The sequence below is a fragment of the Bombina bombina genome, chromosome 8, assembly GCF_027579735.1.
Source record: "Bombina bombina isolate aBomBom1 chromosome 8, aBomBom1.pri, whole genome shotgun sequence".
Taxonomy (NCBI): domain Eukaryota; kingdom Metazoa; phylum Chordata; class Amphibia; order Anura; family Bombinatoridae; genus Bombina; species Bombina bombina.
The window spans coordinates 265033508-265060545 of NC_069506.1; the positions used below are offsets into that span (position 1 = coordinate 265033508).

The window sequence follows — 27038 nt, forward strand, 5'->3', positions numbered from 1 at the left end:
TTCCATCTAAAGGGGAGGAGAGCCCACAGCTTCATTCATTACTGTTGGCAACATATACCCAGGCTCTAGAGGACACTGAATGAAACCGGGAGGGTAAAAAGGCAGACCCTAATCAGAGGGCACCACAGCCTGCAAAACCTTTCTCCCAAAAACAGCTTCCGCAGAAGCAAAAACGTCAAACTTGTAAAACTTTGTAAAAGTGTGTAAGGAGGACCAGGTAGCCGCCTTACAAATTTGCTCCATAGAGGCCTCATTCTTGAAGCCCCAAGACGAAGCCACAGCTCTAGTTGAATGAGCCGTGATCCTCTGAGGAGGCTTATGTTCCGCCGTCTCATAAGCCAAGCGAATCATACTCCTCAAACAAAACGACAAAGAAGTAACAGAGGCTCTTTGCCCCTTGCGCTTCCCAGATTACACCACAAAATGAGATGTAGACTGTCTGAAATCCTTGGAAGCCTGAAGATAAAACTTCAAGGCCCGAACCACATCCAGGTTATGAAGTAACCTCTCCTTTGAAGAAGAAGGGTTAGGACACAAAGAAGGAACAATTATTTCCTGATTGATGTTACAGTTAGACACCACCTTGGGGAGAAACCCCAACCCAGTGCGCAGTACAGCCTTATCCGCATGAAACACCAGATAAGGAGGGTCACATTGCAAGGCAGCTAGCTCAGATACTCTGCGTGCCGATGCAATAGCCAACAGGAAGAGAACCTTCCAGGACAGAACCTTAATGTCTATGGAATGCATAGGTTCAAACGGAACCCTCTGCAACACCTTAAGGACTACGTTTAAGCTCCAAGGTGGAGCCGACTGCCTAAAGACAGATTGTATGTCAGGGAGCTCAGCGAGTCTCCTATGCAACAAGACTGATAATGCCGAAATCTGTACCTTTAAGGAACTAGCAGCAAGACCCTTCTCCAAGCCATCCTGGAGAAAGGACAGAATCCTGGATACATTCACCTTATGCCAAGGATATCCATGTTTCTCACACCAGGACAAGTAAGTCCTCCACACCTTATGGTAGATGCGACGAGTGACTGGCTTCCTTGCCTAAATTAGAGTACCAATCACACTTTCAGAAAAGCCTCTCTTGGCTAAGACTAAGCTAGGCTGAATCCCCAAGGAACCACTAAGGCATCTAACAGCTCTGCCTGGAGATCCCTGGACCTCGACCCATATCGAGGTAGTTTGCAATTGAGTCTGGAGATCTATCTCCGGCGTTCTCCACCTGTTACAAATCTCTGCAAACACTTCGGGGTGAAGAGACCATTCCCCCGGATGAAAGGACTGTCTACTGAGAAAGTCCGCTTCCCAGTTGTCCACAGACGGAATGTGAATCGCTGAGAGCAAGCAATTGTGGGACTCCCCCCATTCCAGAATCCGAGACACCTCCCTCATCGCTAAGGAGTTCCTCGTACCCCCTGATGGTTGATGTAAGCCACCGAGGTAATGATGTCAGTCCGGAATCTGATGAAAATGACCGACCCCAGAGAAGGCCAAGCCTTCAGAGCATTGTAGATTGCTTGTAGTTCTAGGGTGTTGATCGGAAGGAGAGACTCCTCCCTGGACCACTTTCCTTGTGGCATCCTGGCACCCCAAACAGCTCCCCATTCTGACAGACTGGCGTCCATGGTCACAATCTCCCAGGATCGTCTCAAGAAGGATGTCCCCATGGACAGTTGCTCCGGACGAATCCACCAAGAGAGGGAGTTCCGAGTCCGAGCATCCAGGGATATCAGCTGTGATAAATCTGAATGATCTCCGTTCCACTGTCTCAACATGCACAATTGAAGAGATCTAAAAGTGGAACCTGGCGAATGGGATGACATCTATGCTTGACACCATGAGACCTATCACCTCCATACACTGAGCCACCGATGGGCTTGAGGAGGACTGAAGGGCAAGACAGGTGGACGCAAGCTTCCTGTGCCCCTGATCCGTGAGAAATATCTTCATGGACATAGAGTCCATTATCGTGCCCAGGAACTCCACCCTGTTGCTGGGAACCAGGGAACTCTTTCCTGAGTTTATCTTCCAACCGTGAGATTGGAGCAGAAGAAGAAGGGCCCTCAAATGATCCTCTGCGAGGCTGAGCGGCGGCGCCTGAACCAGGATGTTGTCCAGGTAAGGCGCCACCGCAATGCCTGTGGATCTGGCCACTGCAAGCAGTGCCACCAGAACCTTCGTGAAGACTCTCGGGGCCGTCGCCAGACCAAAAGGAAGGGCCACAGACTGGAAGTGTTGGTCCAGAAATGCATATCTTAGGAACCTGAAGTGGTCCCTGTGGATTGGCACATGAAGGTAAGCATCCTTCAAGTCTATAGTCGTCATGAACTGTCCCTCTTGAACTAGGGGCAGAATAGATCTGATTGTTTCCATTTTGAACGATGGAACACTCAAACTTTTTTAAACACTTTAAATCCAGAATCAGGCAGAACGTGCCCTCCTTCTTTGGAACAACAAAAAGGTTGGAATAGTACCCTAGACTCCTTTTGGCTAGGGGTACTTGTACGATAACACAGAGAGAGGCAAGATCTCTCACACACTCTAGAAAGGCCTCTCTCTTCTCCGGTCTTGAAGACAGGTTTAAAGGGAGGATCTGCCCTCGGGCGGATGGGATCTGAACCCTATCCTGTAACCCTGGGAGACAACTTCTAGCACCCAAGGGTTCTGAACATCCTGCAATCATGCGTCTGAGAATAGAGATAAGCTGTCCCCTACGTGATCCGGAGACCAGTCGGGGGCCGCCCCTTTCATGCCGATTTCATCTCAGCGAGCTTTTTGCTCTTCTTGGACTTATTCCAAGATTGAGCCGGCTTCCAAGATCCCTTGGACTGGTCCGCTTTCGCTGAGGTTTGCTGGTGCTGGGCCTAGTCCGCATGAAAGGGAAGAAAAGTAGATCCCTTATGCTTAGCCTTCTTATCCTACGGTAGCAAAGCTCCCTTGCCTCCCAAAACCATGGATATAATAGAATCCAACCCTGGACCGAACAGGATCTTTCCTTGAAAAGGCAGGGACAACAGCCTCGCTTTAGAGGTCATGTTCGCAGACCAAGATTGTAGCCACAGAGCCATGCGCACTAAAACAGAAAAACCTGACACCTTAGCATTGAGGCGAATAATTTGCATATTGGCAACACAGATGAAAGAATTGGCGACCTTCAGCGCCTTAATCTTCTCCTGTATCTCGTTGATGGATGTCTCCCCCTCGACAATTTCACACAGGGATTCACACCAATATGTCGCAGCTCCAGCGACCGCCGCAACGGCCACTGCTGGCTGAGAAACAAACACTGTGTGCTGAAACATCTTTCTCAACATGTTTTCCAGCTTTTTATCCATGGGCTCTTTAAACAACGAACTATCCTCGAGGGGAATAGTTGTCCGCTTCGCTAACATAGATATGGCCCCATCCACCTTGGGAATGGTCCCCCACAGCTCAAGCTGAGGGTCCGGAATGGGGAGCAGGTTTTTAAAAAAAGAAGAAGGGGAAAAGGACGACCCTAATCACTCCCATTCATTCTTAATAATACTTGCCATTTTAACGGGAACCGGGAAAGACTGAGGCACTACCCTCTCCTCGTATACCTTGTCAAGCTTAGGAATCACAGGTTCCTCCGGTATCTTAGGTTCCGGAACCTCCAGAGTAGCAAGTACCTGCTGTAGCAGAAAGCGCAGATTCTCCATCCTAAACCTATAACCAGGCTTCTCCGCCGCCGGAGGTTTAGATAACACGGACTCCGACCTAGAAGGGGCCTCCTCCGAAGAGTCGGAGTGGGCCTCGTCACCGTATAGAGCCTCTGGATCAGCTATCGACAAACCCTGGGCCGGGCTGCTATGATAAACCCTACGCTTGCGCTTATCAGAACATGGTAAGGCATGGATCACTTTCAAAACCGCCGATTCCAGTTGGTCCGCAAAGTCTGACGGCCAACAAATCTCTCCCGAAGGAGTAACGGTTGGACCCCGGGGTGCTGCATGTGCAATCGGAGATGAATGTAGGAACGCACCTCCCGGGACTAAGAACCCTCAGAGGTGGACGGCTCAGTAGTACTAGACATCCATTTACATTTAGATGTTGTAACTTTATCAAGGCATGTGAAATATAGTTGATCAGGCTGGTCTACCAGAACCTCCTCACAATAAACACAGGAATGAGACTTTGTTAAGGAAGGTGAGCCCTCCAACGCGTCGGAGTCCTTTATTGCTTGCGCGTTTTGGTCGACTAACTTTATTTATAAAAAAGGCACCTTTATACATGCCAATGGCCAGGGCACTCACCACCTCCTAGGACCCGGACTACAGAAACCGCTACGTCTCCTGCGCCACAGATCAACAGAGAGGATAGATAGCCACACCCAGTCACATGGAATGCCTGGCAGGACCGCCCCTGCACTAGGGAAAAATGCGCCAAAAATGGCCGCCCAAAATTCCTGCAAGTAACCTGAAAGTTCCACACATTACCAGAGCCTCATCTCACACATAAAGCAGAAATGACACAATAAACAATATCATGTATAAACCCTCCCTGTTCAATAATCCCTCTTCCAGGAATACTAACCCTTGATTCTGTAAAGATAAAAAGGCGCCACACTGTGACCCTGTCTTCTATGTTATCATTATTAATAAAAAAAGTAAATTTATGCTTACCTGATAAATTAATTTCTTCTATGGTACGACGAGTCCACGGATTCATCCTTTACTTGTGGGATATTATCCTCCTGCTAACAGGAAGTGGCAAAGAGCACCATAGCAGAGCTGTCTATATAGCTCCTCCCTTAACTCCATCCCCCAGTCATTCGACCGAAGGTACAGGAAGAAAAAGGAGAAACTAAAAGGTGCAGAGGTGACTGAAGTTTAAATCAAAAAATATAATCTGTCTTAAAATGACAGGGCGGGCCGTGGACTCGTCGTACCATAGAAGATATTAATTTATCAGGTAAGCATAAATTTACTTTTCTTCTATAAGGTACGACGAGTCCACGGATTCATCCTTTACTTGTGGGATACAATACCAAAGCTATAGGACACGGATGAATGGGAGGGACAAGACAGATGCCTAAATAGAAGGCACCACTGCTTGAAGAACTTTTCTCCCAAAAATAGCCTCTGAAGAAGCAAAAGTATCAAATGTGTAAAATTTGGAAAAGGTATGAAGTGAAGACCAAGTCGCAGCCTTACAAATCTGTTCAACAGAAGCATCATTTTTAAAAGCCCATGTGGAAGCCACCGCTCTAGTAGAGTGAGCTGTAATTCTTTCAGGAGGCTGCTGTCCAGCAGTCTCGTATGCCAAACGGATGATGCTTTTCAGCCAAAAAGAAAGAGAGGTAGCCGTAGCTTTTTGACCTCTACTCTTTCCAGAATAGACAACAAACAGAGAAGATGTTTGACAGAAATCTTTGGTCTCTTGCAAGTAAAACTTCAAAGCATGAACCACGTTCAAGTTGTGCAACAGACGCTCCTTCTTAGAGGAAGGATTAGGACAGAGGGAAGGAACAACAATTTCCTGATTAATATTCTTATTAGTAACAGCCTTAGGAAGAAATAAAGGTTTGGTGCGCAAAACCACCTTATCAGAATGAAAAACAAGATAAGGCGAGCCGCATTGCAATGCAGATAGTTCAGAAACTCTTCGAGCCGAAGAGATAGCAACTAAAAACAGAACCTTCCAAGATAGAAGCTTAATATCTATGGAATGCATAGGTTCAAACGGAACCCCTTGAAGAACTTTAAGAACTAAATTCAAACTCCATGGCGGAGCAACAGGTTTAAACACAGGCTTGATTCTAACTAAAGCCTGACAAAACGACTGAACGTCTGGAACATCTGCCAGACGCTTGTGCAGTAAAATTGACAAAGCAGATATCTGTCCCTTTAGGGAACTAGCTGATAACCCCTTCTCCAATCCTTCTTGGAGAAAGGACAAAATCCTAGGAATCCTGATCTTACTCCATGAGTAGACTTTGGATTCACACCAATAAAGATATTTACGCCATATCTTATGATAAATCTTTCTAGTGACAGGCTTTCGAGCCTGAATCAAGGTATCTATGACCGACTCAGAGAATCCTCGCTTGGATAAAATCAAGCGTTCAATCTCCAGGCAGTCAGCCGCAGAGAAACTAGATTTGGATGCTGGAACGGACCTTGAATGAGAAGGTCACGTCTGAGAGGTAGTGTCCATGGTGGCCACGCAGGTGCTATCAAAATCACTGAAGCTCTCTCCTGTTTGAATCTGGCAATCAGACGAGGGAGGAGAGGAAATGGTGGAAACACATAAGCCAGGTTGAACGACCAAGATACTGCTAGAGCATCTATCAGTACTGCTTGAGGATCCCTTGATCTGGACCCGTAACAAGGAAGTTTTGGAGTTCTGACGAGACGCCATCAGATCCAATTCTGGTGTGCCCCATTGATGAATCAATTGTGCAAACACCTCCGGATGGAGTTCCCACTCCCCCGGATGAAAAGTCTGACGACTTAGAAAATCCGCTTCCCAGTTCTCCACTCCTGGGATATAAATTGCTGATAGATGGCAAGAGTGAGTCTCTGCCCATCAAATTATTTTGGTAACCTCTATCATTGCTAGAGAACTCTTTGTTCCCCCCTGATGATTGATATATGCTACAGTCGTGATATTGTCCGACTGGAATCTTATGAATCTGGCCGAAGCCAGCTGAGGCCACGCCTGAAACGCGTTGAATATCGCTCTCAGTTCTAGAATATTTATCGGGAGGAGAGCCTCCTCCTGAGTCCACACTCCCTGTGCTTTCAGGGAATTCCAGACTGCACCCCAGCCCAATAGGCTGGCGTCCCTCATCACTATGACCCATGCTGGCCTGCGGAAACACATTCCCTGGGACGATGATCCTGTGACAACCACCAAAGAATATAGTCTCTGGTCTCTTGATCCAGATTTATCTGAGGAGATACATTTGCATAATCCCCATTCCACTGTTTGAGCATGCATAGTTGCAGTGGTCTGAGATGCACGCAAGCAAACGGAACTATGTCCATTGCCGCTACCATTAGTCCGATTACCTCCATACACCGAGCCACTGACGGCCGAGGAATGGAATGAAGAGCTCGGCAGGTAGTTAAAATCTTTGATTTCCTGACCTCCATCAGAAAAATTTTCATGTCTACCGAATCTATCAGAGTTCCCAGGAAAGGATCTCTTGTGAGAGGGGTTAGTGAACTCTTTTTTACGTTCACCTTCCACCCGTGAGATCTTAGAAAAGCCAACACGATGTCCGTGTGAGATTTGGCTAGTTGGTAAGTTGACGCCTGAATTAAGATATCGTCCAGATAAGGCGCCACTGCTATGCCCCGCGGCTTTAGGATGCCAGAAGGGACCCTAGCACCTTTGTGAAAATTCTGGGAGCTGTGGCCAACCCGAACGGAAGAGCCACAAACTGGTAATGCTTGTCCAGAAAGGAGAACCTGAGAAACTGATGATGATCTTTATGGATAGGTGTGTGCAGATACGCATCCTTTAAATCCACGGTGGTCATATATCGACCCTCCTGGATCATTGGTAAAATAGTCTGAATGGTCTCCATCTTGAAGGATGGGACTCTGAGGAATTTGTTTAGGATCTTGAGATCTAAAATTGGTCTGAAGCTTCCCTCTTTTTTGGGAACCACAAACAGATTGGAGTAAAACCCCTGCCCCTGTTCTTGGAACTGGGCAGATTACTCCCATGGTATATAGGTCTTCTACACAGCATAAGAACGCCTCTCTTTTTGTCTGGTTTACAGACAATCGAGAAAGATGGAATCTCCCCCTTGGAGGGGAATCTTTAAGTCTAGAAGATACCCCTGGGTCACAATTTCTAAAGCCCAGGAGTCCTGAACGTCTCTTGCCCAAGCCTGAGCAAAGAGAGAAAGTCTGCCCCTACTAGATCCGGTCCCGGATCGGGGGCTGCCCCTTCATGCTGTCTTGGTGGCAGCAGGGGGCTTCTTGGCTTGTTTACCTTTGTTCCAAGTCTGGTTATGTCTCCAGACTGACTTGGATTGAGCAAAATTCCCCTCCTGCTTTGCAGCAGGGGAGGAGGAAGAGGGACCACCTTTGAAGTTTCGAAAGGAACGAAAATTATTTTGTTTGGTCCTCATCTTATTTGTCTTATCCTGAAGAAGGGCATGGCCTTTTCTTCCAGTGATGTCTGAAATTATCTCTTTCAGTTCAGGCCCGAATAGGGTCATACCCTTGAAAGGGATGGCTAAAAGCTTAGATTTTGATGACACGTCAGCAGACCAGGATTTAAGCCATAACGCTCTACACGCTAGAATGGAAAACCTGAATTCTTTGCCGCTAATTTAAAAAAAAAGAAAGCATACACGTTTTGCAAAACTGCTTTAAAATACACCAATCGTTTCAATTTTTTGATATAAGATTTAATTTATGCAGCTAAGTTTGCCCCACAAAGAAAGGAACACTTAACCCTTTACTGTGAAAAACCGGATAGTTAATAAGGCCTAAATCCGGAAAAACACCCCCGCAAATTTAGCCAGTTGAAAATCGGCATCTGTAATGAAAAAATAGCTAGCTTGAGAGCCCTAATTCTATCCAGAATATCATCTAATGGGGTCTCAACCAGAAGAGCCTCCTCTAGACCCTCAAACCAAAAAGCAGCTGCAGTAGTTACAGGAACAATGCACGCTATAGGTTGCAGAAGAAAACCCTGATGAATAAATATTTTCTTTAGGAGAACCTCTAATTTTTTATCCATAGGATCTTTGAAAGCACAACTGTCTTCAATAGGTATAGTTGTACGCTTAGCCAGGGTAGAAATAGCTCCCTCCACCTTAGGGACCGTCTGCCACGAATCCCGCATGGTGTCTGATATGAGAAACATTTTCTTAAAAGTAGGAGGGGGAGAAAAGGTAATACCTGGTCTATCCCACTCCTTAGCAACAATGTCCGAAATCCTCTTAGGGACCGGAAAAACATTAGTGTAGGCAGGAACCTCTAGATATCTGTCCATTTTACACAATTTCTCTGGAACTACAATAGGGTCACAATCATCCAGAGTCGCTAAAACCTCCCTGAGCAACAAGCGGAGGTGTTCTAGTTTAAATTTAAAAGCCATCATATCTGAGTCTGTCTGAGGGAGCATTTTTCCTGAATCAGAAATCTCTCCCTCAGACAGCAAATTCCTCACCCCCAACTCTGAACATTGTGAGGGTACATCGGATATGGCTAATAAAGCGTCAGAGGGCTCAGCATTTACTCTCACACTAGACCTACTGTGCTTCCCCTGCAACCCAGGCAGCTTAGATAAAACCTCTGTGAGGGTAGTATTCATAACTGCGGCCATATCATGCAGGATGAAAGAATTAGACGCACTAGAAGTACTTGGCATCGCTTATGTGGGCGTTAATGGTTGTGACACTTGGGGAGAATTAGATGGCATAACCTGATTCCCTTCTGACTGAGAATCATCCTGCAACACACTTTTATTAGCTAAAATATGTTCTTTGCAATGTATTGCCCTTTCAGTGCATGATGGACACATTTTAAGTGGGGGTTCCACAATGGCTTCCAAACACATTGAACATTGGCTTTCCTCAATGTCAGACATGTTGAACAGGCTAGTAATGACCACAAAAAAGTTTGAAAACACTTTATTTAGTGAAAAAATAACAATCTTAAAAAACGGTACTGCGCCTTAAAGAGAAAAAAAAAAGCATACACGTTTTGCAAAACAAAAAAGCATACACGTTTTGCAAAAGTGCTTTAAAATACACCAATCGTTTCAATTTTTTGATATAAGATTTAATTTATGCAGCTAAGTTTGCCCCACAAAGAAAGGAACACTTAACCCTTTACTGAGAAAAACCGGATAGTTAATAAGGCATAAATCCGGAAAAACACCCCCTGTACCTCCTACCTGCCCTCAGGGATTGGAAAAATGGGGTTAAAGCTTCGATTTGGCCCAACACTTACACAAGGGCCCACCGGAGTTGGAGCTTACTGCTTGCTTTGCAAATACAACTGCGCAACTGAGGCGTGAAAATAGGCCCCGCCCATCTCACTCAATGTTTTTTCAGCCCAAATGAACCGCACCAGAGCGGTCTCAAACTAGCCATGTGGGTTCTGGAACCCAAGACAGAAGCCAAGTGTACCCTCAATAAAGTCTCAAAAAACGTTATTGCCAAAAACGTCATCAGCACTCCCAGTTCAAAAAATGTTTGCCCACAAACATTAAAACTCAGTGTCAACCATTTTTTTTATTAGCCCCTTATGCAAGCTTAGTAATACCCCTCTATATATTTTAGGATTACTGCTTACCCTTTCCCTCATGGGGATACTGTCAGCCAATTCTGAAATACCACAGTCTCTCCAGAAAAAAATGACTAAACATACCTCACTGCTTATAGCATGAAAACGTTCCTCACATTGAAGTTTCTTGTACTCCGCAGCCATTCTGTGGGAACTGCTCTGGATCTTAGTGACAAATGCTAAGATCATCAGCCTCCAGGCAGAAGTCTTCATCCATCTGCTGCCTGAGAGTAAATAGTACACACCGGTACCATTTAAAATAAAAAAAACTCTTGCTTGAAGAAAAAAACCCCCATAATTTATGCTTACCTGATAAATTTATTTCTCTTGTAGTGTATCCAGTCCACGGATCATCCATTACTTGTGGGATATTCTCCTTCCCAACAGGAAGTTGCAAGGGGATCACCCACAGCAGAGCTGCTATATAGCTCCTCCCCTCACTGCCATATCCAGTCATTTGACCGAAACAAGACGAGAAAGGAGAAACCATAGGGTGCAGTGGTGACTGTAGTTTAATTAAAATTTAGACCTGCCTTAAAAGGACAGGGCGGGCCGTGGACTGGATACACTACAAGAGAAATAAATTTATCAGGTAAGCATAAATTATGTTTTCTCTTGTTAAGTGTATCCAGTCCACGGATCATCCATTACTTGTGGGATACCAAAGCTAAAGTACACGGATGATGGGAGGGACAAGGCAGGAACTTAAACGGAAGGAACCACTGCCTGTAGAACCTTTCTCCCAAAATCAGCCTCCGAAGAAGCAAAAGTGTCAAATTTGTAAAATTTTTAAAAGGTGTGAAGCGAAGACCAAGTCGCAGCCTTGCAAATCTGTTCAACAGAGGCCTCATTTTTAAAGGCCCAGGTGGAAGCCACAGCTCTAGTAGAATGAGCTGTAATCCTTTCAGGGGGCTGCTGTACAGCAGTCTCATAGGCTAAGCGTATTATGCTCCGAAGCCAAAAGGAGAGAGAGGTTGCCGAAGCTTTTTGACCTCTCCTCTGTCCAGAGTAAACGACAAACAGGGCAGATGTTTGACGAAAATCTTTAGTAGCCTGTAAGTAAAACTTCAAGGCACGGACTACGTCCAGATTATGCAAAAGACGTTCCTTCTTTGAAGAAGGATTAGGACACAATGATGGAATAACAATCTCTTGATTGATATTCCTGTTAGAAACCACCTTAGGTAAAAACCCAGGTTTGGTACGCAGAACTACCTTGTCTGAATGAAAAATCAGATAAGGAGAATCACATTGTAAGGCAGATAACTCAGAGACTCTTCGAGCCGAGGAAATAGCCATCAAAAACAGAACTTTCCAAGATAAAAGTTTAATATCAATGGAATGAAGGGGTTCAAACGGAACTCCCTGAATAACTTTAAGAACCAAGTTTAAGCTCCACGGGGGAGCAACAGTTTTAAACACAGGCTTAATCCTAACCAAAGCCTGACAAAATGCCTGGACGTCTGGAACTTCTGCCAGACGCTTGTGCAAAAGAATAGACAGAGCAGAGATCTGTCCTTTTAAAGAACTAGCTGATAAGCCTTTGTCCAAACCCTCTTGGAGAAAGGACAATATCCTAGGAATCCTAACCTTACTCCATGAGTAACTCTTGGATTCACACCAATAAAGATATTTACGCCATATTTTCCTGGTGACAGGCTTCCGAGCCTGTATTAAGGTATCAATGACTGACTCAGAGAAGCCACGCCTTGATAGAATCAAGAGTTCAATCTCCATGCAGTCAGTCTCAGAGAAAGTAGATTGGATGATTGAAAGGACCTTGTATTAGAAGGTCCTGCCTCAGAGGCAGAGTCCATAGTGGAAGAGATGACATGTCCACTAGGTCTGCATACCAGGTCCTGCATGGCCACGCAGGCGCTATCAGAATCACAGATGCTCTCTCCTATTTGATTTTGGCAATCAGTCGAGGGAGCAGAGGAAATGGTGGAAACACATAGGCCAGGTTGAAGAACCAAGGAGCTGCTAGAGCATCTATCAGCGTTGCTCCCGGGTCCCTGGACCTGGATCCGTAACAAGGAAGCTTGCCGTTCTGGCGAGATGCCATGAGATGCAGTTCTGGTTTGCCCCAACGATGGACCAGTTGAACAAACACCTCCGGATGGAGTTCCCACTCCCCCGGATGAAAAGTCTGACGACTTAGAAAATCCGTCTCCCAGTTCTCTACGCCTGGGATGTGGATCGCTGACAGGTGGCAAGAGTGAGACTCTGCCCAGCGAATTATCTTTGAGACTTCTAACATTGCTAGGGAACTCCTGGTTCCCCCTTGATGGTTGATGTAAGCCACAGTCGTGATGTTGTCCGACTGAAATCTGATGAACCTCAGTGTTGCTAACTGAGGCCAAGCTAGAAGAGCCTTGAATATTGCTCTTAACTCTACAATATTTATTGGGAGGAGTTTCTCCTCCTGAGTCCACGATCCCTGAGCTTTCAGGGAGTTCCAGACTGCGCCCCAATCTAGAAGGCTGGCATCTGTTGTTACAATTGTCCAATCTGGCCTGCGAAAGGTCATACCCTTGGACAGATGGACACGAGAAAGCCACCAGAGAAGAGAATCTCTGGTCTCTTGATCCAGATTTAGTAGAGGGGACAAATCTGAGTAATCCCCATTCCACTGACTTAGCATGCATAATTGCAGCGGTCTGAGATGCAGTAGCGCAAATGGCACTATGTCCATTGCCGCTACCATTAAGCCGATTACTTCCATGCACTGAGCCACTGACGGGCGTGGAATGGAATGAAGGACACGGCAAGCATTTAGAAGTTTTGATAACCTGGACTCCGTCAGGTACATTTTCATCTCTACAGAATCTATAAGAGTCCCTAGGAAGGAGACTCTTGTGAGTGGTGATAGAGAACTCTTTTCCACATTCACTTTCCACCCATGCGACCTCAGAAATGCCAGAACTATCTCTGTATGAGACTTGGCAATTTGAAAGCTTGACGCCTGTATCAGGATGTCGTCTAGATACGGAGCCACCGCTATGCCTCGCGGTCTTAGAACCGCCAGAAGTGAGCCCAGAACCTTTGTAAAAATTCTCGGGGCAGTGGCCAACCCGAAGGGAAGAGCTACAAATTGGTAATGCCTGTCTAGAAAGGCAAACCTTAGGAACCGATGATGATCTTTGTGAATCGGTATGTGAAGGTAGGCATCCTTTAAGTCCACTGTGGTCATGTACTGACCCTCTTGGATCATGGGTAGGATGGTCCGAATAGTTTCCATTTTGAATGATGGAACTCTGAGGAATTTGTTTAAGATCTTTAGATCCAAGATTGGTCTGAAGGTTCCCTCTTTCTTGGGAACCACAAACAGATTTGAATAAAATCCCTGTCCTTGTTCCGTCCGCGGAACTGGATGGATCACTCCCATTACTAGGAGGTCTTGCACACAGCTTAGGAATGCCTTTTTCTTTATCTGGTTTGATGATAATCTTGAAAGATGAAATCTCCCTTATGGAGGAGAAGCTTTGAAGTCCAGAAGATATCCCTGAGATATGATCTCCAACACCCAGGGATCCTGAACATCTCTTGCCCACGCCTGGGCGAAGAGAGAAAGTCTGCCCCCCACTAGATCCGTTTCCAGATAGGGGGCCGTTCCTTCATGCTGTCTTGGGGGCAGCAGCAGGCTTCCTGGCCTGCTTGCCCTTGTTCCAGGACTGGTTAGGTTTCCAGGCCTGTCTGGAATGAGCAACAGTTCCCTCTTGTTTTGAAGCGGAGGAAGTTGATGCTGCTCCTGCCTTGAAATTTCGAAAGGCACGAAAATTAGACTGTTTGGCCTTTGATTTGGCCCTGTCCTGAGGAAGGGTATGACCCTTGCCTCCAGTAATGTCAGCAATAATTTCCTTCAAGCCAGGCCCGAATAAGGTCTGCCCCTTGAAAGGAATGTTGAGTAATTTAGACTTTGAAGTCACGTCAGCTGACCAGGATTTAAGCCATAGCGCCCTATGCGCCTGCATGGCGAATCCGGAATTCTTAGCCGTTAGTTTAGTCAAATGAACAATGGCATCAGAAACAAATGAGTTAGCTAGCTTAAGCGTTCTAAGCTTGTCAATAATTTCATTCAATGGAGCTGTATGGATGGCCTCTTCCAGGGCCTCAAACCAGAATGCCGCCGCAGCAGTGACAGGCGCAATGCATGCAAGGGGCTGTAAAATAAAACCTTGTTGAATAAACATTTTCTTAAGGTAACCCTCCAATTTTTTATCCATTGGATCTGAAAAAGCATAACTGTCCTCAACCGGGATAGTGGTACGCTTTGCTAAAGTAGAAACTGCTCCCTCCACCTTAGGGACCGTCTGCCATAAGTCCCGTGTAGTGGCGTCTATTGGAAACATTTTTCTAAATATAGGAGGTGGGGAAAAGGGCACACCGGGTCTATCCCACTCCTTGCTAATAATTTCTGTAAGCCTTTTAGGTATAGGAAAAACGTCAGTACACACCGGCACCGCATAGTATCTATCCAGCCTACACAATTTCTCAGGAATTGCAACTGTGTTACAGTCATTCAGAGCAGCTAATACCTCCCCAATCAATACACGGAGGTTCTCAAGCTTAAATTTAAAATTAGAAATCTCTGAATCAGGTTTCCCCAAGTCAGAGATGTCACCCACAGACTGAAGCTCTCCGTCCTCATGTTCTGCATACTGTGACGCAGTATCAGACATGGCAATAACAGCATTTGCGCGCTCTGTATCTCTCCTAACCCCAGAGCTATTGCGCTTGCCTCTTAATTCAGGCAATCTAGATAATACCTCTGACAGGGTATTATTCATGATTGCAGCCATGTCCTGCAAGGTAATCGCTATGGGCGTCCCTGATGTAATTGGCGCCATATTAGCGTGCATCCCCTGAGCGGGAGGCGAAGGGTCTGACACGTGGGGAGAGTTAGTCGGCATAACTTCCCCCTCGACAGAACCCTCTGGTGATAATTCTTTTATAGATAAAGACTGATCTTTACTGTTTAAGGTGAAATCAATACATTTAGTACACATTCTCCTATGGGGCTCCACCATGGCTTTCAAACATAATGAACAAGTAGGTTCCTCTGTGTCAGACATGTTTAAACAGACTAGCAATGAGACTAGCAAGCTTGGAAAACACTTTAAAACAAGTTTACAAGCAATATAAAAAACGTTACTGCGCCTTTAAGAAACACAAATTTTCCCAAATTTTGAAATAACAGTGAAAAAATGCAGTTACACTAACAAAATTTTTACAGTGTATGTAATAAGTTAGCAGAGCATTGCACCCACTTGCAAATGGATGATTAACCCCTTAATACCAAAAACGGAATAACAAATGACAAAAACGTTTTTTAAACAGTCACAACAACTGCCACAGCTCTACTGTGGCTTTTTACCTCCCTCAATATGACTTTTGAAGCCTTTTGAGCCCTTCAGAGAAGTCCTGGATCATGCAGGAAGAAGCTGGATGTCTGTGTCTGTAATTTTTGCTGTGCAAAAAAACGCCAAAATAGGCCCCTCCCACTCATATTACAACAGTGGGAAGCTTCAGGGAACTGTTTCTAGGCAAAATTCAAGCCAGCCATGTGGAAAAAACTAGGCCCCAATAAGTTTTATCACCAAACATATGTAAAAAACGATTAAACATGCCAGCAAACGTTTTAAAATACACTTTTATAAGAGTATGTATCTCTATTAATAAGCCTCATACCAGTCGTAATCACTGTATTTAAGGCTTTACTTACATTACTTCGGTATCAGCAGCATTTTCTAGCAAATTCCATCCCTAGAAAAATATTTTAACTGCACATACCTTATTGCAGGAAAACCTGCACGCTATTCCCCCTCTGAAGTTACCTCACTCCTCAGAATATGTGAGAACAGCAAAGGATCTTAGTTACTTCTGCTAAGATCATAGAAAACGCAGGCAGATTCTTCTTCTAAATACTGCCTGAGATAAACAGTACACTCCGGTACCATTTAAAAATAACAAACTTTTGATTGAAGAAATAAACTAAGTATAAAACACCACAGTCCTCTTACGACCTCCATCTTAGTTGAGAGTTGCAAGAGAATGACTGGATATGGCAGTGAGGGGAGGAGCTATATAGCAGCTCTGCTGTGGGTGATCCTCTTGCAACTTCCTGTTGGGAAGGAGAATATCCCACAATTAATGGATGATCCGTGGACTGGATACACTTAACAAGAGAAACTAACATTTTATCACCTCTTTCACTTTACCCTTCCTAGTACTTAGAGTAGGCAAAGAGAATGACTGGGGGTGGAGTTAAGGGAGGAGCTATATAGACAGCTCTGCTGTGGTGCTCTTTGCCACTTCCTGTTAGCAGGAGGATAATATCCCAAAAGTAAAGGATGAATCCGTGGACTCGTCGTACCTTATAGAAGAAAATTAAACGATCTTACCAGATTCTACGCCGTGGAACAGGAACACGGCCCTTCAAGTGTGACAGGTTAGTAGCCTCGCTCCTGACATGGACTTGAGTGAAGAAAGCATTCAGCAAAACTCGTCAACGCTGATTGCTTATGGAGCTGTTAATATGAGTCGGGATGGTTTCGCAGAAAGACTCTCCCTGCATCTCCGGACTCTAATTTTCGCCCAGGCTCTCACTGAGAGGCTGATAGGACTACTTAAAAATCCAGTCCCAATGCGAAGAGTACTACCCTCCATAAGAGACTACTCTGAAACTCCGGCACTCCTCTGCCATCCTCCTGTGACGAAAGGAAAAGAATGACTGGGGGATGAGGTAAGTGGGGGAGGTATTTAAGCCTTTGGCTGGGGTGTTTTTGCCTCCTCCTGGTGGCCAGGTTCTTAATTCCCAACAGTAATGAATGAAGCCATTGACTCTCCTCCCCTTTAGATGGAAATTGAGAGTAATAGAGACAATAGGAAACAGGCTCCAGTTTTTTGAGACTTTCCACCCTCATCAGATTCTCCAGTTCCTACGTTAGGAAGGGGGATATGTGGCTATGCAGAAAATGTATACTCATTGTAAGTTCCCATTGGAACATGGCCCTCAATTCCCCTTGTATTTGTTTGATAAATTTTGCCCTGTGTCTTAAAAAAAATTGTATCATTGTTGTACTTTTAGCTTTGTACTCATGGACAGCGCTGCAGAATTTGTTGGCGCTTTATAAATAAAGAATAATAATACATCACCAGTACCTCATCAACTTTAAAATTTAGTTTTTTTGTCAACTTTTTTTGCACCCCGAAAGCATATAGTTGTGAATCACCCCTGGACTGGAGATGGATTTTAGTAAATATGTTAGTGAATTTTGCTGACTGTAAAATAGACAGAAAAAACAAGAATGTGATAATGAAGAAATAGTGAGAAACATAGTAAAGGAGAATATGACAGTCTCTGTATTTTTATAAGCCCAATTCATAACCCTTATAATGATACTAAATGAACATTAAAAGGAACAGTGGAACAACTTGGTTTATCTGCTTTTGTGAACATAAAACTCCATCTGCATAGAGGGCTCTATGATACCTCAGACCCTATGAGGTTATTTGTGTGTGTGTGTGTGTTTTTGTGTGTGTGTGTGTGTGTGCGTGAGAGAGAATGTGTGTGAGAATATGTGAGTGTATGTATGTGTGAGTGTATGTAAGTGCAGGTGTGTGCGAAAATTTGCATAAGAGTGTGTGTGAATGTGGGTGAGAATGTGTATGAGAGTGTGTGTGAATGTGCGTGAGTGTGTGTGTATGCATGCGAGAATGTTTATGTGTACGAGAATGTGTGTGCGCGAGAGAATGTGTGTGTGTATGTGTGTGCGAGATTGTGTGTGAATGTGTGTACGTGCGAGAATGTGTACGAGTGTGTGAATGTGTGTGTGCAAGAATGTTTGTGAGAGTGTATAATGGACAGCCAGTTTATCTAATCTTTGCCGGACCAGACATGGTTTATGTTGTCCCTTGCAGGGTCTGCATTCGTAGAATTATCGTAAATAAGGAGCGGTCCCTGCAAGTGGCGAGATGCCTCCTATATAAAGTAATGGAGTTCGCTGGAAAGGGACACTTCGCTTCATACAGCAAAGTTAGCAGGGAGCTGCGGGTGCACTTTAAAAATTAAATCCCGCAGCCAATATAAATCACATTATACTACTTTTCTATGTATAGCATCTTACAATCTCTTATTTTTGTATGCATGTGTTTTTATATTAGGGTAATACATATTTTGGTAACTGCTAACCACCTTTTAGTTTGTAAGAAAAAACTGGGAGATCTGTAGTGCGAAAATGATTTGAGAAACAATTTTATAGAACGTCCATGTTCAGCCCATTTTACGGGAAACACCGCACCCCCAGCAATTATGCTTTATATTCTGCATTTATAAGTACGAATTTCTATGTGTTTTTTGCACATCCAGTGTACTTAAAAGGACATTAAACCCAAAATATTTCTTTCATAATTCAGATGGGAAAATTTTTTTTACAAAAAGTTTCCAATTTACTTCTATTATCAAATTTTCTTCCTTCTTTGTTGAAGAGATACCTAGGTAGGTAGCGTGCACATGCCTGAAGCACTACATGACAGGAAATAATGCTGCCATCTAGTGCTCCTGCAAATGTAAAACATTGTTGCAAAACTGCTGTTATATAGTTCTGCAGACACGTGCACACTTTTGAGCTTACATCCTTGCTTTTCAATAAAGGACAACAAGAAAACTAAGAAAATTTGATACCAGAAGTAAATTGGAAAGTTGTTTAAAATTGTGTGCTCTATCTGAATCATAAAAGAAAAAATTTGGGATTTATGTCCCTTTAAATTATGATTTACGCTGTGCATATTTAATATGATTTATTCCTGTGTAATTTACATACATATTTTACGTTTAAAAAAAATAATAATAATAATAAATTCTTGCATATTTTTGTCTGAATGGTTAAATTATTTGTTTTGTATGATTTTTAAAATACAAATTTAATTCTACACTTTTGTTATGTATGTATCTTCTATCCCTATGCTATTGCAGTATATGCCCCTTAGTGAGATACCCTGTTTTATGGGTAAAAAGAGGCTTTAGAGAATCCCACCAGGGAAATACAAGGTCTGGCGAACATTCTTTAAATCTCACCAGCCCAGAGACCTTTAGATCATTTGGCCCTTAGTGTGAGCGTATGTGAATATGTTTGTGTGTGTGTGTGTATGTGTGTGAATATGTAAATGTGTATGAGAGAGAGAGAGTATGCTAAGAAACTGAATTACTGAGTGTGTGTTTGTGTATAGTGTGTGAGTGTGTGTGTGTGTTTGTGAGAGAGAGAGTGTTAAGAGAGTGTGTGATTAAGTGTGTGTGTTTATATTTGTGTGTGTGTATATTTTGTGAATACGAGTGTGTGTGTATATTTGTGTATGTGTGAGAGAGAGTAAGAGAGTGTATGACTGAGTGTGTTTGTGTGTATGTTAGGGTGTGTGTGTTAAGAGGGTGTATGACTGAGTGTGTATGTGTGTATGCATATGTATGTATTTTTGCGTGTGTGAGAGTGTGTTAAGAAAGTGTATGAGTGAGTGTGTGTGAATGAATGACTGAGTGAGTGTGTTTGTGTATGTAAGTCTGTGTGACTGATTGTGTTTGTGTGAGTGCGCATATGTATGTATATTTGTGTGTGTGAGAGTGTGTTTGTGTGTATGTTAGTGTGTGTGTGAGTGTATGACTGAGTGTGTTTGTGTGTATATTAGTGTGTGTGAGTGTATGACTGAGTGTATTTATGTGTATGTTGTTAGTGTGTGTGAGTGTATGACTTAGTGTGTTTGTGTGTATGTTGTTAGTGTGTGTGAGTGTATGACTGAGTGTGTTTGTGTGTATATTGTTAGTGTGTGTGAGTGTATGACTGAGTGTGTATGTTAGTGTGTATGAGTGTATGATTGAGTGTGTTTGTGTGTGTATGTTAGTGTGTGTGAGTGTATGACTGAGTGTGTATGTTAGTGTGTGTGAGTGTATGACTGAGTGTGTTTGTGTGTATGCTAGTGTGTGTCAGTGTATGAATGAGTGTGTGTGTATGTTAGTGTGTGTGAGTGTATGACTGAGTGTATTTGTGTGTATGTTAATGTGTGTCAGTGTATGAATGAGTGTGTGTGTATGTTAGTGTGTGTAAGTGTATGACTTAGTGTGTATGTTAGTGAGTGTGTGAGTGCATGACTGAGTGTTTGTGTGTATGTTATAGTGTGTGTGAGTGTATGACTGAGTGTGTATGTTAGTGTATGACTGAGTGTGTTTGTGTGTATGCTGGTGTGTGTCAGTGTATGAATGAGTGTTTTTGTGTGTATGTTAGTGTGTGTGAGTGTATGACTGAATGTGTTTGTGTGTATGTGTGTGTGAATGTTAGTGTGTTTGTGTATGACTGAGTGTGTTTGTGTGTATGTTAGTGTGTGTAAGTGTATGACTTAGTGTGTATGTTAGTGTGTGTGAGTGCATGACTGAGTGTGTATGTTAGTGTGTGTGAGCGTGTATGTTAGTGTATGACTGAGTGTGTTTATGTGTATGTTAGTGTGTGTGAGTGTATGACTGTGTTTGTGTGTATGTTAGTGTGTGTGTGAGTGTATGACTGAGTGTGTATGTTAGTGTATGACTGAGTGTGTGTGTGTGAGTGTATGACTTAGTGTGTATGTTAGTATGTGTAAGTGTATGACTGTGTGTGTGTGTGTATGTTAGTGTGTGAGAGTGTGTATGTTAGTGTGTGTGAGTGTATGACTTAGTGTGTATGTTAGTATGTGTAAGTGTATGACTGTGTTGTGTGTATGTTAGTGTGTGTGAGTGTGTATGTTAGTGTGTGTAAGTGTATGACTGAGTGCGTTTGTGTGTATGTTAGTGTGTGTGAGTGTATGACTGAGTGTGTTTGTATGTATGTTAGTGTGTGTGTGAGTGTGTGCACATACGCTTTTATGGGGGTTGTTACCTGATACCAGCAGTCGCGCTCCGTTACTCTGTCGAGTTTCTCCGCTATAACGATGCCTGGTGATGCAACGGTATGTGGATAGTGCATCTTCCTTTTGTACATCCATAATATACAGGGCACCCGATGGGGAGGTGATAAACCTGCCCTCTGCTAGGAAAATGAAGGATGTAGGAAGGGAAGGAAGAGGGAGGGGAATAGGTAAGGGAAAAGCAGGGTGGAGAAGGACAAATATAACTATTAGTCGCAACTCATTAAATACTTTGGGGCTGTAAAAATTTTTTTTTTAATTATGCAGTATATTTATCCCCCCCGCCCTTTCCTTTAATGTCCTCTGAAAATAGTGGGTTTTTCAATTGTGAGATCTGCACACTTCAGACTTCGCAATCCTAACCCAGCTACATATTTGTCTGTAACTGGCACCATCAGAGGTGATAAGATAAATAAAATACAAAAGACAAAATAACCAAAGCTAATTTGCTTTGTTCTCTTAGTATCTTTTTTTGAAAATTCTACTTATGTAGGCTCAGGAGCAGCAATGCACTACTGGGAGCTAGCTGCTAATTGTTGGCTGCACATATATACCTCTTATTACTGGATCACCTGATGTGTTCAGCTAGCTCCCAGTAGTACATTGCTGATCCTTCAACAAAGGATATCAACAGGATGATGCCAATTTGGTAATAGAAGTACATTAGAAAGTTGTTTAAAATGTTATGCTCTATCTGAATCATAAAATAGAAATGTTGGGTTCTATGTCCCTTTAAAGGGACACTGTACCCAAACAATTTCTTTCGTGATTCAGATTGAGCATGAAATTTTAAGCAACTTTCTAATTTACTCCTATCATCAAATTTTCTTCATTCTCTTGGTATCTTTATTTGAAATGCAAGAATGTAAGTTTAGATGCCGGCCCATTTTTGGTGAACAACCTGGGTTGTCCTTGCTGATTGGTGGATAAATTCATCCACCAATTAAAAAGTGCTGTCCAGAGTACTGAAACCAAAAAAAAGCTTAGATGCCTTCTTTTTCAAATAATGATAGCAAGAGAACAAAGAAAAATTGATAATAGGAGTAAATTAGAAAGTTGCTTAAAATTGCATGCTCTTTCTGAATTACAAAAGAACAAATTTGGGTACAGTGTCCCTTTAAGTAAAAAGTCTGATTTGGTTTCTAAATAAGGCAATTATGAAAAATAATTTTAGCAAACAAAATGTTAATGTATTCAGAATGTTTGCACACTCAGCTGGTATGCTAATTTACAACATACTATTACCTAGCATATTTTGTCCCTGCACTTCATATTCTGCACTATGAGCTCACGTTCATCATTGAATCTGACATATACATCTATATTAACATTCAATAAAATGATGCATATAGCAATTCTAATGTCTGACACTTGCATGCTTTATCCTTTTAAAATTACTATTTTAATAAAATACTACATAAACACTGGGTATATTCAACTCCAGTGGAAAAGCTCATCACTGAATTTATATATAAAAAAATCATATGAACTTTGGCGTCAATTTTTGTAGAAAAAAATGAGCTTATTAGTTGAAATAGAACATTCCCCAAGGTAGGTAACTAAACTATGTATTAAACATGACTGACATAATCCCTTATCCTGTGTTAAAGTAAAACTAAAAGTACATATTGCACAGGTCACTGGTGTAACTAGATGTCCACTGGGAAGGGAGAAACGCATGATTCACAGAAAAAACAGATAACAACCTGCTGGTGAGATCCAAACTGTATCAATTCATCTTACAAGGCTTCTTCCGCGTGGTGCTGCATAAGAGCTAGGGATGGGCGAATGTGTTTATATCCGAATTCGAATGTTAGAACGAATGTTATTGTAGAAATTCGATTTACATAATAGAATGTTGATAAGAACGAATATTCTTAAAAATTCTATTATCGAATGCTATTTACAGCTTTCGAATGTCACATTCGAATTCGAATATTAGATTTATAAAACACAATTGTAGACTAGAAATATTATTTCGAATGTCACATTAGATTTCGAATATTACATTTATAAAACAAAGTATTAGACTAGAAATACTATTTTGAATTTGAATGTTACATTCGAATTCGAATGTAGCATTCAAATATTACATTTATTAAACACAATTGTAAACTAGAAATACTATATCGAATTCGAATGTGACATTAAACTCGAATGTCGAATTCGAATATTACATTTAAAAAACACAGTATTAGACTAGAAATACTATTTTGAATTCGAATGTGACATTAGAAATTTGAATGTAGCATTCGAATTTGAATATTACATTTATTAAACACAATTAGAGACTAGAAATACTATTTCGAATTTGAATCTTACATTCTAATTCAAATATTACATTTCAAAATTTAATGAATAGCTAAACATTCTATTATTCAAATGAATACTTTCGAATTTTATTGAAAAATTCGAAAACGAAAATTTGAAAAAAGAATCTTAGAATGTTATATAAACATTCAAAATTTGATCCGAACAAACGAATGTATCAAAATTCATTTTACATTTCGAATTTTTAGAAACATTTGCCCATCCCTAATAAGAGCCTTTTCAACACAAATCACAAACACATACACCTAAAACACAGACTTATATGCACTGATACATACATGTACATGAACACACACTGTATAGATTAAATAATAAATATAAACATGTACAAACATTTATGCATCAATATATATATACACATACACACACAAGCATGGATCATATATGTAGACTCTAGACACATAAAATATATACATGTGTATTTGTTTTATATATATATATATATATATATATATATATATATATATATATATATATATATATATATATATATATATATATATATATATATATATATAAAAACACCCACAATCATAGAACACCATATTTTTAGATAAAAATACACAAAACACACATGCAAAAGATACAAAACTATATATAGGGAACTGATAACATACTGCAATAAATTTACAAACCCTTTACATACATTTAATAACATGACCATACAACATCTAATATTTATGCAGACAACACTCGCATACAAAGGCAAAACAATCAGTGTTAGTTTTACAGAATGTTAGTTGTGGGCTGAGGAGGGGGGTGAGGGCTGCTCAATACTTTGATGAACAGAGCAGGCAGTGAGTAGGGTCAAGGTAGGGACCTAATGCTTACATTAATGGGCTCTCAATGGAGCCCTTGAGGTCAGTCTGGATCGATCAACATTTGTCAAACTGTATTGGGGAGTCCCCAACCTGTATTGAGCTAGGGAAATCTTGATGAGGTAGGAAGAATAGACAGAGAGGGAGGGGGACAGGGTGGTATAAAGATTAGATGTAAAGACAAAGAGGAAAACAAGAGAGAGAAAGAAAAAAAAACGAGAGAGAAAAAGAGAGACAGATAGAGAGAGAGTGAGAAGAGCAAGAGAGAAAGAGAAAAGAGAGAGATACAGAGAAAGAGAGAGAGAGAGAGAGAGAGAGAGAGAGAGAGACAGAGAAAGAGTGAGAGAAAGAAAAATAAGAGAAATAGAGAGAGAGAGAGAGAGAGAGAGAGAGAGAGAGAGAGAGAGAGAGAGAGAGAGAGAGAGAAAGAGAAAAAGAGACGAGAACACAAGAAAAAAAGAGAGAACGAGAGAGAAAGAGAGAGAATGAAAGAGAGAGAGAGAGAGAGAGAGAGAGAGAGAGAGAGAGAGAATGAAAGAGAGAGAGAGAGAGAGAGAGAGAATGAAAGAGAGAGAGAGAGAGAGAGAATGAAAGAGAGAAAGAGAGAGAAAGAGAAAAAGAGACAAGAACACAAGAAAAAAAGAGAGAACGAGAGAGAATGAAAGAGAGAGAGAATGAAAGAGAGAGAGAATGAAAGAGAGAAAGAGAGAGAAAGAGAAAAAGAGACAAGAGCACGAGAGAAAAAAAGAGAGAACGAGAGAGAAAGAGAGAATGAAAGAGAGAGAGAGAATAAAAGAGAGAATGAAAGAGAGAAAGAATGAAAGAGAAAGAATGAAACAGAGAGAGAGAGAGAGAGAGAGAGAGAGAGAGAGAGAGAAAATGAAAGTGTGTGAGAGGGAATGAAAGAATGAAACAGAGAGAGAATGAAACAGAGAGAGAATGAAACAGAGAGAGTGTGTGAGTGTGAGAGAGAGAGAGAATGAAAGAGTGTGTGAGAGAGAGAGAGAATGAAAGAGTGAGAGAGAATAAGAGTGAGAGAGAGAGAGAGAGAGAGAGAGAGAGAGACAGAGAAACACAGAGAGAGAGAGCTGGCCAAGATTCACTATGATTTCAGAGGCCACTCCAACAAGATAAATCTCTGCAATTTCTGTGCTTTAAATGTTTAGATCACTTTACAAATTCCAGTGAATTAGTTTAACAACAGAGCATAGAAATTGGAGAGATGTCAGTCCTAAATTCTCTCTGAAAACCTGATGAATTAAGGCCACAATATAAGTGAGAAGCAGAATTGTAAAGGGTGTGGGGGGGGGGGGGGGGAAGAGAAGCAGAATTGTAAAGGGTGGGGGGGGGGAAGAGAAGCAGAATTGTAAAGGGTGGGGGGGGGGAAGAGAAGCAGAGTTGTAAAGGGTGGGGGGGGGGAAGAGAAGCAGAATTGTAAAGGGTGGGGGGGGGGGAAGAGAAGCAGAATTGTAAAGGGTGGGGGGGGGGAAGAGAAGCAGAATTGTAAAGGGTGGGGGGGGGGAAGAGAAGCAGAATTGTAAAGGGTGGGGGGGGGGAAGAGAAGCAGAATTGTAAAGGGTGGGGGGGGGGGGGGAAGAGAAGCAGAATTGTAAAGGGTGGGGGGGGGGAAGAGAAGCAGAATTGTAAAGGGTCAATGAGAGAAGACTGAAAAATTGTGAGAAGAGGCAAAGAGGCAGTAAGTCAACCATTGTATGTCTTAGTCATAGAGCTGCATCCAATAAGAAAACTTTCTAGAGGCAGCAGGCAATGCATTCACTATAAGTGCAGACATAGAGGTGTCAGACAATGCATCTAAGATCTCCCAGGTCCTAAAGCTGCCAGGCATTGCATCAAGTTTAGTAATTTCATGCAATGCACTCAACATTTGTACAGCCATAGAGTAACAGACAATACTACAGGATCTGTCCAGCCCTAGAGGTACCAGACAATGAATCCAGGATTCGGCCAGTCATAAAGGTGCCAGGCAATTAATTTAGTATCAGGCCAGTCCTAGAGGTGCAAGGCAATGTACTCATGATCTGACCAGTCCTAGAGGTGCAAGGCAATGTACTCAGGATCTGACCAGTCCTAGAGGTGCAAGGCAATGTACTCATGATCTGACCAGTCCTAGAGGTGCAAGGCAATGTACTCATGATCTGACCAGTCCTAGAGGTGCAAGGCAATGTGCTCAGGATCTGATCAGTCCTAGAGGTGCAAGGCAATGTGCTCAGGATCTGATCAGTCCTAGAGGTGCAAGGCAATGTGCTCAGGATCTGATCAGTCCTAGAGGTACCAGGCAATGCACTCAGGATCTGACCAGTCCTAGAGGTGCAAGGCAATGTACTCATGATCTGACCAGTCCTAGAGGTGCAAGGCAATGTACTCAGGATCTGACCAGTCCTAGAGGTGCAAGGCAATGTACTCATGATCTGACCAGTCCTAGAGGTGCAAGGCAATGTACTCATGATCTGACCAGTCCTAGAGGTGCAAGGCAATGCACTCAGGATCTGACCAGTCCTAGAGGTGCCAGGCAATGCACTCAGGATCTGACCAGTCCTAGAGGTGCCAGGCAATGCACTCAGGATCTGAACAGTCCTAGAGGTGCAAGGCAATGTACTCAGGATCTGACCAGTCCTAGAGGTGCAAGGCAATGTACTCAGGATCTGACCAGTCCTAG

General features: G+C 42.6%; 1 protein-coding gene across 1 annotated transcript in view; it reads right to left on the reverse strand.

The window, feature by feature from the left end:
* Positions 1-27038, reverse strand: part of DSCAML1 (DS cell adhesion molecule like 1) — a 391456-nt gene that overhangs the window by 173279 nt on the left and 191139 nt on the right. Inside the window, exon 4 of the mRNA XM_053691135.1 lies at positions 21185-21334. Within this exon, the coding sequence (XP_053547110.1) occupies positions 21185-21334 (150 nt within the window). The remainder of the gene's footprint in view (positions 1-21184; positions 21335-27038) is intronic.